The sequence below is a fragment of the Natator depressus genome, chromosome 6 (assembly GCF_965152275.1).
Source record: "Natator depressus isolate rNatDep1 chromosome 6, rNatDep2.hap1, whole genome shotgun sequence".
In the NCBI taxonomy this organism is placed as follows: Eukaryota; Metazoa; Chordata; order Testudines; family Cheloniidae; genus Natator; species Natator depressus.
This window is the reverse complement of record NC_134239.1, coordinates 15,591,962-15,606,386: the sequence shown is the minus strand read 5'-3', so window position 1 is coordinate 15,606,386 and position 14,425 is coordinate 15,591,962. Positions and strand designations below refer to the sequence as shown.

General features: G+C 47.5%; 1 protein-coding gene across 1 annotated transcript in view; it reads right to left on the bottom strand.

Moving 5' to 3' along the window:
* Window positions 1-8,251, bottom strand: part of LOC141989928 (membrane-spanning 4-domains subfamily A member 15-like) — a 58,402-nt gene extending 50,151 nt beyond the window's left edge. Inside the window, exon 1 of the mRNA XM_074956857.1 lies at window positions 5,608-8,251. Within this exon, the coding sequence (XP_074812958.1) occupies window positions 5,608-5,702 (95 nt within the window). The 5' untranslated portion in view covers window positions 5,703-8,251. The remainder of the gene's footprint in view (window positions 1-5,607) is intronic.
* Between the last annotated feature and the right edge of the window lie 6,174 nt (window positions 8,252-14,425).

Sequence of the window (14,425 nt, the reverse complement as noted above, 5' to 3'; positions counted from 1 at the left end):
GAGATTCATAAAGTTAAAACTATAACTTAAAATATAAATTGTCAACATCACACATCAAAATATACAAAGTAAATATCTTTAAATCAAACTCTAATGTTCTCAGACAGCATTTTCTTTACTTTGCACCTCTGTCCAGTTCAATGGTCATCAAATGGATATATTTTTGTTGTTGGTTTCTGTGCGTAATGTGAAATCAAAGTTTACCGACATTTTCTGATGAAGATCGAATCCCTCCAAGCCTACAAATAATGCATGATTTAAAGAAGGGAGACTGGGAGCTTCTGTTCTCCCTGCCTCCTAACACAAGAACAAGTGGAAATTGAAAGGTGGGACTGTTCTGCAGCCATGTGGATGGCATGACCTCTGACACCTGTCCAGTCCTCTGTGTTGGGGACCCGTGCACTAGATAATCAGGAATACTGCTCTCCCACAGGCAGACAGGACCTAAGCACTAGTAGGTGCATTGCCAGCAGATCGAGGGAAGTGATTATTCCCCTCTATTCAGCACTGTTGAGGCCACATCTGGAGTATTGCATCCAGTTTTGGGCCCCCCGCTACAGAAGGGATGTGGACAAATTGGAGAGAGTTCAGCGGAGGGCAACAAAAGTGATCAGGCGGCTGGGGCACATGACTTACGAGGAAAGGCTGAGGGAACTGGGCTTGTTTAGTCTGCAGAAGAGAAGAGTGAGGGGGGATTTGATAACAGCCTTCAGCTACCTGAAGGGGAGTTCCAAAGACGATGGATGGTGGTGTAGGAGGGACAGGTCCTTATTATCCGAACCCCAGGGTGGCTGCACCTATGACGCCTGGGGCTGGGCCACAGCAGCTTTTATAGCAGACTATTGTGGGAGCAAGGAAGCCTCAGCCCGATGCCCTGTGTGCGCGCACTGTACCCAGGGCTGGCTGTAGCAGGGGCTGATAGAAAAGCATGGAGGGAGGGGAAGGTGGCTTTCAGGTCACTTGTCACCCACAACTGCAGCAGTATCTTTACAGGAGGAGACATGGTGGATTCAGGATCCTGCAACTTCTCTGCCCTGCCCGCCCGCCCCCCTGCTCCTTCTCCCTGCCCCCACTTAGTGCCACCCCCAGCTTGGGAAATGTTGCCATAAACCATGCTCTTTGCCCCGTGAGTCAGCTCTCTGGGAACTGCAATGAGAGGAGAAATGATTTATGGAAGCAGGCGTGGAGCCCTTTCCATCCACAGCCCCTAGGCCCAGTCCATCCAACTTGCCTGCCTCCTGGGAAACTCCCCCTCCTTTCCACATGCCCTTTGTTTCCCTGATAGGGACTCAACCTCTGCTGCTCTTTGAGCTCTTATATTTTAACTCCTGACATCCCAGCCAGGACAGCACCCACTGAAGCCATAAAGCGTAAGCACGGTTAGTCTCTGTATGGCCAATGAGGGCATGCTGGTTTGTACACAATGCATGGTTATAGCTCAAAGGGCCACATGCACGGCCTGTGGCGAGGCCCCAGCATGCTGCCAGAGTAGCACCTGGGGAGTTCCGTCAAAGGTCAGCCTTGAATGTTGCACCCTCCACTCCTGCATCATAGGGGAGGGGGTATTTTGGGGGCAGGAACGGGGACGGGGAGAGAATAATGGTATAAAGCCAGCTAAGTCCTGCCCTGCACTCAGCTGAGCCACGCCAGAGTAGGGAAGGGGTGGAGCCAAGCCCTTTTGACATGCTGGCTATTCTGCACCTATGCAAAGCAACACAGGGGTACAAATTAGAGCTGTCCTAAGGCCAAACCAACCCCCACAGTTCTCAAACTGGCAGAAGGAGCATTGCTGCCTGATGAGCCCCACAGTTTCTGTTCAAAGAGTTTGGTGCAAAGCATGTAGCTTGGGAAACAGAAGAGAATCTGCAAGTCATCATGATCTTCCTCCTCCTCACCACAAAACAGCTTCCTCATCCCCCTTTTATTGCCAGCCTCTAGAACTGGTCAAAAAAAATTTGTAACAAAAAACAGTTTCAACAACACTAAAATTTGTCATGGGAAAACTTCATCTCTCTCTCTGCCCCCCCGAAACCACCATCATCTTCCTCATCCCCTTTTTACTGCCATCCTCAAGAGCCAGTTGAAATATAAAAATGAAAAACAAGGTTGTGACAACAATGACATTTTTCTGTGGAGAAATCTGATTTGTGTGAACATTTCTGGGTTTTCCACAATGCTTGTCAAAAATATTTTGTTTTGAAGTTTGAAATCCCACTTTTACTTAAACAAAAATATATTCTATTTTTTTCCTACTTTTTTTCCCACTGGTGGGGGGTGGGGAAAGGAAATGGTAAAATAAAGATGAGAAGTGAGATTTTCCCCACCAAAACTAATCAGGGCAAGAAATGAAAAAAATTATTTTTTTAAACCATACATCACACTTACCTTTTTGGAGCAGCTCTCCCATGGTCATATTCTTCACCACCACCACCACCCTCATTCTAAGAGTCATCTTCCTATCCCCCAACCCCACATCCATCATTTCTTCCATCCCTGCCTGTCAGGGCCTTGGTTGTGCTCCTTATAGATGGGGTTTATCAGAAGTAGAAATGGCACCAGAGGTTCTCATTTAACTGGAGACTCAACTGATCAGAGCTGGAGAACATAAGTAGGTACCCAGAACTCCAGAGAGGTGAAGGCCAGAAGCATGACAGAAAGCCTCCAAGCTACACACTTGGGAATACACAGGCAGAAAATCACATGCAACATTGATTGCTCCTGACACAACTCAGACCACAGCAATGAATCCAGAAATATTTTATTCTATTTTGCACCTGTCTAGCAGAGTGGTCCAAAAAAATTAATTAAAAAAATGGACGGCAGAAAAATGGTAAAGAAAGTTTTATATTTATTTGGGTCCATCTTGAACCCTGCAAAGTGAAAACACCTTGGAAATGAATTCATATGGACCAATTTTTTTCAGAATTGGAGAATTTGTTAGAGTATATTATTCTGATTTCCCATATTTTATTTTCTGCCCCCCCCCCTTTCTTTCCATCTCCCTGTACCCCAAGTCATATTTGGAGAAAATCTGTTTAAAATGGCCAGAAAGAAAAGAGAAAAAACAAAAGGGGTGGGAAGGAGAGGGAGGATGACAAATGAAAAGAAGGAACACACTCCAAAGAAAAAAAATATATTAAAAAATTAAGAATTTTGAAAATGGACAATTTTTCACCAAAATAATGATATGGGGAACAGAATCCTGAGTCCTGTGTACGAACCATTATGCCACTCTCCTCCAGATGTACAGTCCCTTCAACTGAAGAGCTTGTACTTCTTGAGACGGTCTTGCTCTGGACTGCCGGGCACATGTGGAAACATCTGGGACAGAAGACGCTAGCCAACTACAGATGCCTACAGCAGCCCAGAGGTGGAAGGATAACAGTCTTCAGATATGGTAAGGGCTGTTATAAAGAGGACTGCGATCAATTGTTCTTCCCCATCATGGCTGCTTTTTCACCCTGGGCAGGATGAAGGTGCGTGGTGAGGTGCACGCACCAACGGGCTACATTCACGTGGTGGGGGCCGGTGCCACTGTGATCAGCAAGAGCCCAGGAGCGAGCGCCACCCTCACAGTGATTAAAGGAAGAATCTGGAGGGGTCCAGTTTTACATCTCAGAGGCGCTGCTGCTGGAGTGAATTTTCCAATTCCCTTCTTGGATGCTCTGCTGAGCCTGTCTCTCAGGGTTATAACCTCTGTTGTTCTAAGCTGGCAGGTGGGGCATTGCTATGGAGGGAGCCCCAAGGTCTCTGCTGAGAGGCTTTGGCACAGAGTCTGTAGCCTGGGAAGCAGAAGACAATGTGGAAATCATCATCATCATCTTCCTCATCCCTGTAACCACCACCAGTATCAGTCAACCTCCAGTTAGTGGAGGCTAGGGGGACACTTCCCTAGGTGCAGGTTGCCCTATAACCCCCTGCCACAAGGTTTTATTGAACCTTCTTCTGAAGCATCTAGTGCCAGCCACAATCAGATGGAGGAGTCTGGGTTAAATGGACCCACAGGTTTGATCCAGTGGGACAATTCCTGGGTATCATCCCATTCCCCATCATTTCCTCCAGTTCTTACCAGGCCTTGCATTAGTCATGCTCCTCACAGCAGGGATGGGGTTTACCACATGCCATCATTTCTGTATAAAGCTTATACAGGGTAAATTCATAAATTGTTCACCCTTTCTATCACTGATAGAGAGACATGCACAGCTGTTTGCTCCCCCAGGTATTAATCACTTACTCTGGGTTTATTAACAAACAAAAGTGATTTTATTAAGTATAAAAAGAAGAGTTTAAGTGGTTTCAAGTAATACCAGCCAGAACAAAGTAAGTCACAAAGCAAAATAAAACAAAACACACAAGTCTAAGCTTAATACATTAAGAAACGGATTACAGGTAATATCTCACCCTCAAAGATGTTCCAATAAGCTTCTTTCACAGACTAGACTCCTCCCTAGTCTGGGCCTAATCCTTTCCCCTGGTACAGTCTTTGTTAGATCCAGCAGACATCTCAGCTGGTAAACAGGGGGTTCTCTCATGACTAGCTGCCCCCTTTTTCCTGCTCCACCCCCATTTATAGGTTTGGTACAAGCTGGGAATCTTTTATCTGTGCTTGTCCCCACCCCCAGCCTCATCAATGGAAAAGAACAAGGATTAAGATGGTTTCTAGTATCATGTGACATGGTCACATGTCACTGTAAGACCCCCCCAATCTCCATTCTTCTTGGGTTGGCCCACATGTACACAGGAAGGTTTGCAGGTAAATAAACCATTTACAACCAATTGTCCTAGTCAAGGGGAGCCATCAAGATTCTAAGCCACCATTAATGGCCCACGCTTTGCATAATTACAATCGGACCTCAGAGTTATACTTCACATTTCTAGCTTCAGATACAAGAATGATACATGCATGCAAATAGGAGGAATATATTCAGTAGGTGATAACCTTTGTCAGAATACCTTACAAAAGACCTTTTGCAGAAAGCATATTCCAGTTACATCATATTTACACTCATAAGCATATTTCCATAAAATATAGGGAGTGCAACATCACACCCCTCTCCAGGTGTTTCAGTGTTATTAACAAGACATGTTACAATGCACTTACACCAAGCTCCCTGCTGAGCTGGGTCTGATCTCCCTCCAGGCAACAGCAGAACCTCGCCAGGAAGTTCCCTCATTTCACATGCAAGGCTTGTTATTTAATGCCAGGTCACTGCTGCTACCGCCTCCCTCCTTCTTCCTTTTTGCCTCTCTTCCTCCTTCTCTGGGAGGCTCACATCCAGGGCCAGATTAACTCTCCTGTGGGCCTGGGGCTATTAGATTTCGTGGGGCCCCTGGGGGCTTGGAGTGCAGGAGGGACTCAGGGCTGGGGCACGGGATGGCGTGCAGCTCCAGCTGGGGAAGGAGAGGCAGGGATGGAACAAGGGGATGGGGTGCAGCAGGAGGTTTGGGGTGCAGGCTCTGGGTGGGAGTTGGGGTGTGAGAGGGGGCTCAGAGCTGGGACAGGGGGTTGGGGTGCAGGTGGGGGCATGAGGTCTGGGAGGAAGTTTGGGTGCAGGAAGGGGCTCCAGGCTGGGGTAGGGGTGCAGGCTCCAGCTGGGAGGTGCTTACCTCAAGTGGCTCCTAGTCAGCGGCGCAGCAGGGATAAGGCAGGATCCCTGCCTACCACGACTCCATGCTGCTCTGCTCCCCAAAGTGGTCGGCATGTCCGGCCCCTAGCATGTGCCCATGCCCACAGGTGCTGCCCCCCACAGCTCCCATTGGTCATGGTTCCTGGCCAATGGGAGCTGTGGAGCTGGTGCTGGGGGAGGGGGAAGCATGCAGAGATTCCCTGAACACCCCTTGCCTAAGGGCTGCAGGAGCATGCCAGCAAGCCGGCACTCACAGCTCCAGCCCTACAGAGCAGCGGGGGCCGCCAAGGCTCGGTGTCCGGGCCCACAGTGTGGAGGCTTGCCGCAGGCCAGATGAAAAGAAGCAGCGGGCTGCATCTGGCCCACGGGCCCCCACTTAGCCTGAGGCCCTGGGCTGCAGCCCCTAACACCCCTGCATTAATCCAGCCCTGCTCACATCACATCAGCTCCCTGGCAGTTTGGCTCAGATGTTCTGAATCCCTTTGCAAAGGCTGTAAGAAGGCCCAGATTGCTCTTTAAATAACCTTCCTCCCCCAGCACTCTGTGTCCAGGTAATGAGCCTGATCAGCAATACAGCTGGCAAATGTCCTATGTGATTGACAATGTGTGGAGTCATTTGAGCTTGACTACTTCTCTGGGTGAATGATCAGCAATCACTTAGATTGCAAAGGATTAATGCTTCATCCTGTATACTCAGGTTTCAGGTATAAATAGTTTATAAGTGGTTAACAGATGTCTTTCTAAATGATTAATCAATTGTTAGAGAGACAAAGTGGGTGTTAACCAACCATAGCATATGCTACTTATATCTGTAACTTGCTTAGAGCATCTGTTAATCACTGAGTGATCCTTTTTAAGAGAAAGAAGGTGGTTGAGGTCCAAAAAGATATTATCTCACCCACTTTGTCTTTCTGAGATCCTAGGACTGATAAGGTTACGAAAACATTGCATAATCCTTCATAAGACATTTATAAATAGAAATATCATGTAGAGTTTATAGCACCTGGGTAGTGGTAACTCCAGGACTATGTCAATACAGTTCCGGAGACAGATGCATTCAGGGACTGAAACACTTACTGGAACTGAATGTTGTAACTTGGGTGTCTCTGCTTAATGAGCTGAAGATGGTGCATTAATGTAACTATATAACCCATACCATTCAGTGGGGTGCCCAGTCACTCTCTGGTGGTTGTTTGGATATGGACCCATTGAAGAGCCTACTAAAAGGTCAAGCTTTTCAGCTCAGGCAAAAGGGGCTCCTACTTTTAAGATCCAGAGGTTGCAAGTTCAATCCTCACTGCCAAAGCTGGGGCATTGTGTTGCAAGTGGTGGCCCACGTGATTCAGTGCATAGGTGGGGATTATGTAACACCTTTGTGATGTGTACTACAAGTCCCCACTCTGTGGCTGAGCCAAAGAAGCTGGCTGCTGCTTTTCCCACGTAATGGCTACAGTCCTGTAGCTCAAGTAGGGGCAGGTGCTGCAATGCTGAAGGCCCCACATTCAAATCCTAATGACTACCCCATGGCTACCAATCTGGTCTCGGCAGCTGAAAGTGAAACTGTGCCTCTGCATCTTTTTTTGCCAGTAATAAAGATGCTGAGAGCCAATTTTCCCTGTTATTTACACCTCCACACTCCCATTGGCTTCAAATTCTTCCCTCAGATATACCTGTGTGCCATTCCTGCCTTCAGGGATATGACAGCGGGGTAAGTGAAGACAGAATGGGAAGACAGTGAAGCAAAGCGAAGTGAAGTGAAGACATTCCCTGCAGTTGGGACTTAGGCCTTGTCTACACTCCACAGTTTTGTCGACAAAAGTCAACTTTTGTAGACAAAACAGTGGAGCTGTACGCACAACAACGCTCCTCCTGCTGTTTTAACTCCCCTGCTATGTTGACAAAACCAAACCACCTTGACAAGCGGCACAGAGCTCTTTGCTATATAGTTAGAGCGATGCAGTGTCAGTATAGACAGTGCACTTGCTTATGTTGCCCTACCTGGCCTCCAGGAGGTGTCCCTCAGTGCCCATCAATGACGGCTCTGGTCAGCAGTTTGAACTCCACTGCCCTGCAGGTACACAGGTGCCCTCCCCCCTTTAAAGGCCCAGGAATTTTTGAAATTTGTCTTTCTATTTGCTCGGTGTGGACTGTTCACACAGCATCTTCCTAGCTGACCATGCCAGCTTGCCGCAACAGACACGCCCCCTCATGGAGCTGTTCGATCTGCTGGGTCTGTGGGGAGAGAAGGCTGGGCAGTTGCAGCTTTGCTCAAGCCATAGGAATCTGGATATTTGCAGGCAGATTGCTTGCGGCCTGCCGGAGAAGAGACATGAAAGGGGCACGCAGCAGTGCCGTGCTAAGAGCAAGAAGCTGAGGCAGGCATATCAGAAGGCAAGGGAGGGCAACCAGCACTCTGATGCAGCGCTGAAGACATGCCACTTCTACAAGGAGCTGCATGTCACCCTCGGCAGTGACCCCACCGCCATGAGCCCCCTGAATTCTTTGCGGGGACTGGAGGCAGTGGCCAGCGGAGTCAACCCCGAGGATGAAGTGGTGGATGAGGAAGTGGAGTTGGAAGATGTGGGACATGCGACAGGGTTGTCTGGCGACAGAGCCTGTTCAGCTACGCAGCGAGGGCCTGGCAGAAAAGTTTGTTAATCCTCGCAGGGCTGTCCCAGGAATGCCCCATAGAGAGCTCTAGGAAACTTTCCTGTAGGTATTCTGAAATCCTCTGCCAAAGGTTCTTTGGCAGAGCTGCCTTGTTTCTCCCCCCACTGTGGGAAACTTTGCCGTGCCAAACAGCAATTATTTCTGCAGGGACCACAACGGCACACAGGCGAGCAGCATACAGAGCTGGTTTGAAGCCACACGCATGCAGGAGATGCACACTTGGATCCTGGGTTACTCTCAGGAGTGAGATATCAGGTTCGATTACCCCAGCCTGTGAAAAAGGGTGCCAATATTCTCTCTAGGCGTGTGTCGTGACCGTCTTTGCAAATCACCCAGACCCTTTGTCCCTTCTTGCCCACTGTCCCTTCCCCACTTGCCAACCTCCCCACCCCTTGCTGAACTCACCATATTTGGGACTCTCACTGAGCTGTGTGCTAGCAAAGGGACAGTGAGAAAGAGGTGTATGACACTTCTGTGACTCTCAGCTCTCAGTGCACTCACAATACTCTCTCTGTTCATTGTTTCTTTGGCTTTTGCATATGTGCCCTGGAGGACCAATGCCTACACACCTCTGTCAGATACGGATGCGAACCAGGAGGAGTAAGGAGGATATGTTTAGAGCTGTTCTGTAGTCAACAGATGAAGCACAAAGCAAAACAAGAGGTTGGAGGGAGACAATGAATGAAAAACTCAGGCTGGATAACCTGGAAAGGAGACAAGGGCAGGAGCGGATGACAGATGGACAGGAGCAGATGATAAAGCGACTGGAGGGCCAGACAGAGTTGCTCAAGTCCCTCATTGTGCTGCTGTCTGAGCATTTCCATGCATGACTCCCCCAGCAGCCAATCCAGAAAAGTGTTTCATGCCCTCCCCAAACTCCCCCAACACAATCCTAGCATGTTCCTGTTCTGTCACAGTACCCCTTGCAATCCACCCCTAGAGACTGGTTTCATGATAAAAGCTGGAGTTACACACACCTGAGAGAACCTGAACCAAGAGACCATTCCTCATTGCCATGTCCTCTGTTTGCGGAAAAAAAAAAAAAAGGTGTTTTGTCCTCTAATTAGAGTCTAGTCTGAATTTTACCAGCAACTACCATGTCATGACACAAATAAAGACTCATTTTTTTTTCAAAGAATCATAAAATCATAGAATGATAGAATCATAGAATATCAGGGTTGGAAGGGACCTCAGGAGGTCATCTAGTCCAACCCCCTGCTCAAAGCAGGACCAATCCCCAATTAAATCATCCCAGCCAGGGCTTTGTCAAGCCTGACCTTAAAAATATCTAAGGAAGGAGATTCCACAACCTCCCTAGGTAACGCATTCCAGTGTTTCACCACCCTCCTAGTGAAAAAGTTTTTCCTAATATCCAACCTAAACCTCCCCCACTGCAACTTGAGACCATTACTCCTTGTTCTGTCATCAGCTACCACTGAGAACAGTCTAGATCCATCCCCTTTGGAACCCCCTTTCAGGTAGTTGAAAGCAGCTATCAAATCCCCCCTCGATCTGCTGGCAATGCCCCTACATATACATCCCAAAATGCCATTGGCCTTCTTGGCAACAAGGGCACACTGTTGACTCATATCCAGCTTCTCGTCCACTGTAATCCCTAGGTCCTTTTCTGCAGAACTGCTGCCGAGCCATTCGGTCCCTAGTCTGTAGCGGTGCATGGGATTCTTCTGTCCTAAGTGCAGGACTCTGCACTTGTCCTTGTTGAACCTCATCAGATTTCTTTTGGCCCAATCCTCTAATTTGTCTAGGGCCCTCTGTAGCCTATCCCTACCCTCCAGCATATATACCTCTCCTCCCAGTTTAGTGTCATCTGCAAACTTGCTGAGGGTGCAATCCACACCATCCTCCAGATCATTTATGAAGATATTGAACAAAACCGGCCCCAGGACCGACCCTTGGGGTACTCCACTTGACACCGGCTGCCAACTAGACATGGAGCCATTGATCACTACCCGTTGAGCCCGACGATCTAGCCAACTTTCTATCCACCTTATAGTCCATTCATCCAGCCCATACTTCTTTAACTTGCTGACAAGAATACTGTGGGAGACCGTGTCAAAAGCTTTGCTAAAGTGAAGGAACAACATGTCCACCACTTTCCCCTCATCCACAGAGCCAGTTATCTCATCATAGAAGGCAATTAGATTAGTCAGGCCAAGTCATGACTTGCCCTTGGTGAATCCATGCTGACTGTTCCCTATCACTTTCCTCTCCTCTAAGTGCTTCAGAATTGATTCCTTGAGGACCTGCTCCATGATTTTTCCAGGGACTGAGGTGAGGCTGACTGGCCTGTAGTTCCCAGGATCCTCCTTCTTCCCTTTTTTAAAGATGGGCACCAGATTAGCCTTTTTCCAGTCGTCCGGGACTTCCCCCGATTGCCATGAGTTTTCAAAGATAATGGCTAATGGCTCTGCAATCACATCCGCCAACTCCTTTAGCACTCTCGGATGCAGCGCATCCGGCCCCATGGACCTGTGCTCGTCCAGCTTTTCTAAATAGTCCCTGTCATAAATATAAAGGGAAGAGTAAACCCCTTTAAAATCCCTCCTGGCCAGAGGAAAAATCCTCTCACCTGTAAAGGGTTAAGAAGCTAAAGGTAACCTCGCTGGCACCTGACCAAAATGACCAATGAAGAGACAAGATATTTTCAAAAGCTGGGAGGAGGGAGAGAAACAAAGGGTCTGTGTCTGTCTGTATGCTGCTTTTGCTGGGGATAGAACAGGAATGGAGTCTTAGAACTTTTAGTAAGTAATCTAGCTAGGTATGTGTTAGATTATGATTTCTTTAAATGGCTGAGAAAAGAACTGTGCTGAATAGAATGACTATTCTGTCTGTGTGTCTTTTTTGTAACTTAAGGTTTTGCCTAGAGGGATTCTCTATGTTTTCAATCTAATTACCCTGTAAGGTATCTACCATCCTGATTTTACAGAGGTGATTCCTTTACTTCTATTAAAAGTCTTCTTGTAAGAAAACTGAATGCTTTTTCATTGTTCTCAGATCCAAGGGTTTGGGTCTGTGGTCACCTATGCAAATTGGTGAGGATTTTTACCAAACCTTCCCCAGGAAGTGGGGTGCAAGGGTTGGGAGGATTTTGGGGGGAAAGACATGTCCAAACTATGTTTCCCAGTAAACCCAGTTAAAGTTTGGTGGTGGCAGTGGAAATTCCAAGGGCAAAGGGTAAAATTAATTTGTACCTTGGGGAAGTTTTAACCTAAGCTGGTAAAAGTAAGCTTAGGAGGTTTTCATGCAGGTCCCCACATCTGTACCCTAGAGTTCAGAGTGGGGAAGGAACCTTGACAGTCCCGAACCACTTCTTTCTCCACAGAGGGCTGGTCGCCTCCTCCCCATGCTGTGCTGCCCAGTGCAGTAGTCTGGGAGCTGACCTTGTTTGTGAAGACAGAGGCAAAAAAAGCATTGAGTACATTAGCTTTTTCCACATCCTCGGTCACTAGGTTGCCTCCCTCATTCAGTAAGGGGCCCACACTTTCCTTGACTTTCTTCTTGTTGCTAACATACTTGAAGAAATCCTTCTTGTTACTCTCAACATCTCTTGCTAGCTGCAACTCCAAGTGTGATTTGGCCTTCCTGATTTCACTCCTGCATGCCCGAGCAATATTTTTATACTCTTCCCTGGTCATTTGTCCAATCTTCCACTTCTTGTAAGCTTCTTTTTTGTGTTTAAGATCAGCAAGGATTTCACTGTTAAGCCAAGCTGGTCGCCTGCCATATTTACTATTCTTTCTACACATCGGGATGGTTTGTCCCTGTAACCTCAGTAAGGATTCTTTAAAATACAGGTTTCAGAGTAACAGCCGTGTTAGTCTGTATTCGCAAAAAGAAAAGGAGTACTTGTGGCACCTTAGAGACTAACCTCAAATAAATTGGTTAGTCTCTAAGATGCCACAAGTACTCCTTTTCTTTAAAATACAGACAGCTTTCCTGGAATCCTTTCCCCCTCATGTTATTCTCCCAGGGGATCCTGCCCATCAGTTTCCTGAGGGAGTCAAAGTCTGCTTTTCTGAAGTCCAGGGTCTGTATTCTGCTGCTCTCCTTTCTTCCCTGTGTCAGGATCCTGAACTCGACCATCTCATGGTCACTGCCTCCCAGGTTCCCCTCCACTTTTGCTTCCCCTTCTAATTCTTGCCAGTTTGTGAGCAGCAGGTCAAGAAGAGCTCTGCCCCTAGTTGGTTCCTCCAGCACTTGCACCAGGAAATTGTCCCCTACACTTTCCAAAATCTTCCTGGATTGTCTGTGCACCGCTGTATTGCTCTCCCAGCAGATATCAGGGTGATTGAAGTCTCCCATGAGAACCAGGGCCTGCAATCTAGTAACTTCTGTGAGTTGCCAGAAGAAAGCCTTGTCCACCTCATCCCCCTGGTCCGGTGGTCTATAGCAGACTCCCACCACGACATCACCCTTGTTGCTCACACTTCTAAACTTAGTCCAGAGACTCTCAGGTTTTTCTGCAGTTTCATAGCGGAGCTCTGAGCAGTCATACTGCTCTCTTACATACAGTGCAACTCCGCCACCTTCTCTGCCCTGCTTGTCCTTCCTGAACAGTTTATATCCTTCCATGACAGTACTCCAATCATGTGAGTTATCCCACCAGGTCTCTGTTATTCCAGTCACATCATAATTCCTTGACTGTGCCAGGACTTCCAGTTCTCCCTGCTTGTTTCCCAGGCTTCTTGCATTTGTGTATAGGCACTTGAGATAACTCGCTGATTGTCCCTCTTTCTCAGTATGAGGCAGGAGCCCTGCCCTCTCACGTGCTCCTGCTCATGCTACTCCTGGTATCCCACTTCCCCACTTACCTCAGGGCTTTGGTCTCCTTCCCCCAGTGAACCTAGTTTAAAGCCCTCCTCACTAGGTTAGCCAGCCTGCTTGCGAAGATGCTCTTCCCTCTCTTTGTTAGGTGGAGCCCGTCTCTGGCTAGCACTCCTCCTTCTTGGAACACCATCTCACGGTCAAAGAATCCAAAGCCTTCTCTCCGACACCACCTGCGTAGCCATTCGTTGACTTCCACGATTCGACGGTCTCTACCCAGGCCTTTTCTTTCCACGGGGAGGATGGATGAGAAGACCACTTGCGCCTCAAACTCCTTTATTCTTCTTCCCAGAGCCACGTAGTCTGCAGTGATCCGCTCAAGGTCATTCTTGAACTCACAACCGTGGGTTTAGCAGGCCAATGCTCAAACCACTGAGCTATCCCTCCCCCCTTATTTAAAAAAAAAATTAAAAAAACAAAACAAAACTATAATCATAGAATACCAGGCTTGGAAGGTACCTCAGGAGGTCATTTAGTCCAACCCCTGCTCAAAGCAGAACCAATCCCCAATTTTTGCCCCAGATCCCAAATGGCCCCCTCAAGGATTGAACTCACAATCCTGGGTTTAGGAGGCCAATGCTCAAACTACTGAGCTATCCCTCCCCCAAATAATTGAAATCACGTGTTTTCGTGTATTCATAAGCCAGAAAGGAATTTCTTGAAAGCCCCATAATGAGAAACATACCACCTTCTGGAGAATGCAGGCATCGATTCTGCTACCTCTCACACTCTAAGCGAGCGCTCTACCATTTGAGCTAATTCCCCAGGCTGCTGCTATGTCGACAGTGGGGTTTGCTATGTGTACACTGGCACTTAGGTTGGTATAATTTACGTGGCTCAAGCGTGTGGATTAATCACACCTCTGAGTGATGTAAGTTATATCTAAATACTTTGTAGTGTAGCCATAACCTATATCTGACCTATCAGTCCTCACCCTCAAAGGAAATCTGCACAATGCCTTCAAAAGACAAACTTGGGAACTTAAATTCATAGCTCTGCGAGGCACTAAAAATCAGGAACTGAATAGAGACACTGGATTTATGGCTTCTTACAACAATTTGTAACCTATTAACTCCACTTTTTGTCCTATGACTGCAGAGGTGTTAATGGGCCACTCTACCTTGAATGGTTCCTTACAATATGTGCTAATTACTTATGCTAAACAATCTGTTCCACCTTGCATTTTGCTGTGACATTGAGTACCTTGCTGAGACCTGAATGAGAGCTCCGTGTGACTCAGAAGCTTGTCTCCCTCACCAACCGAAGTTGGTCCAATAAAAGAT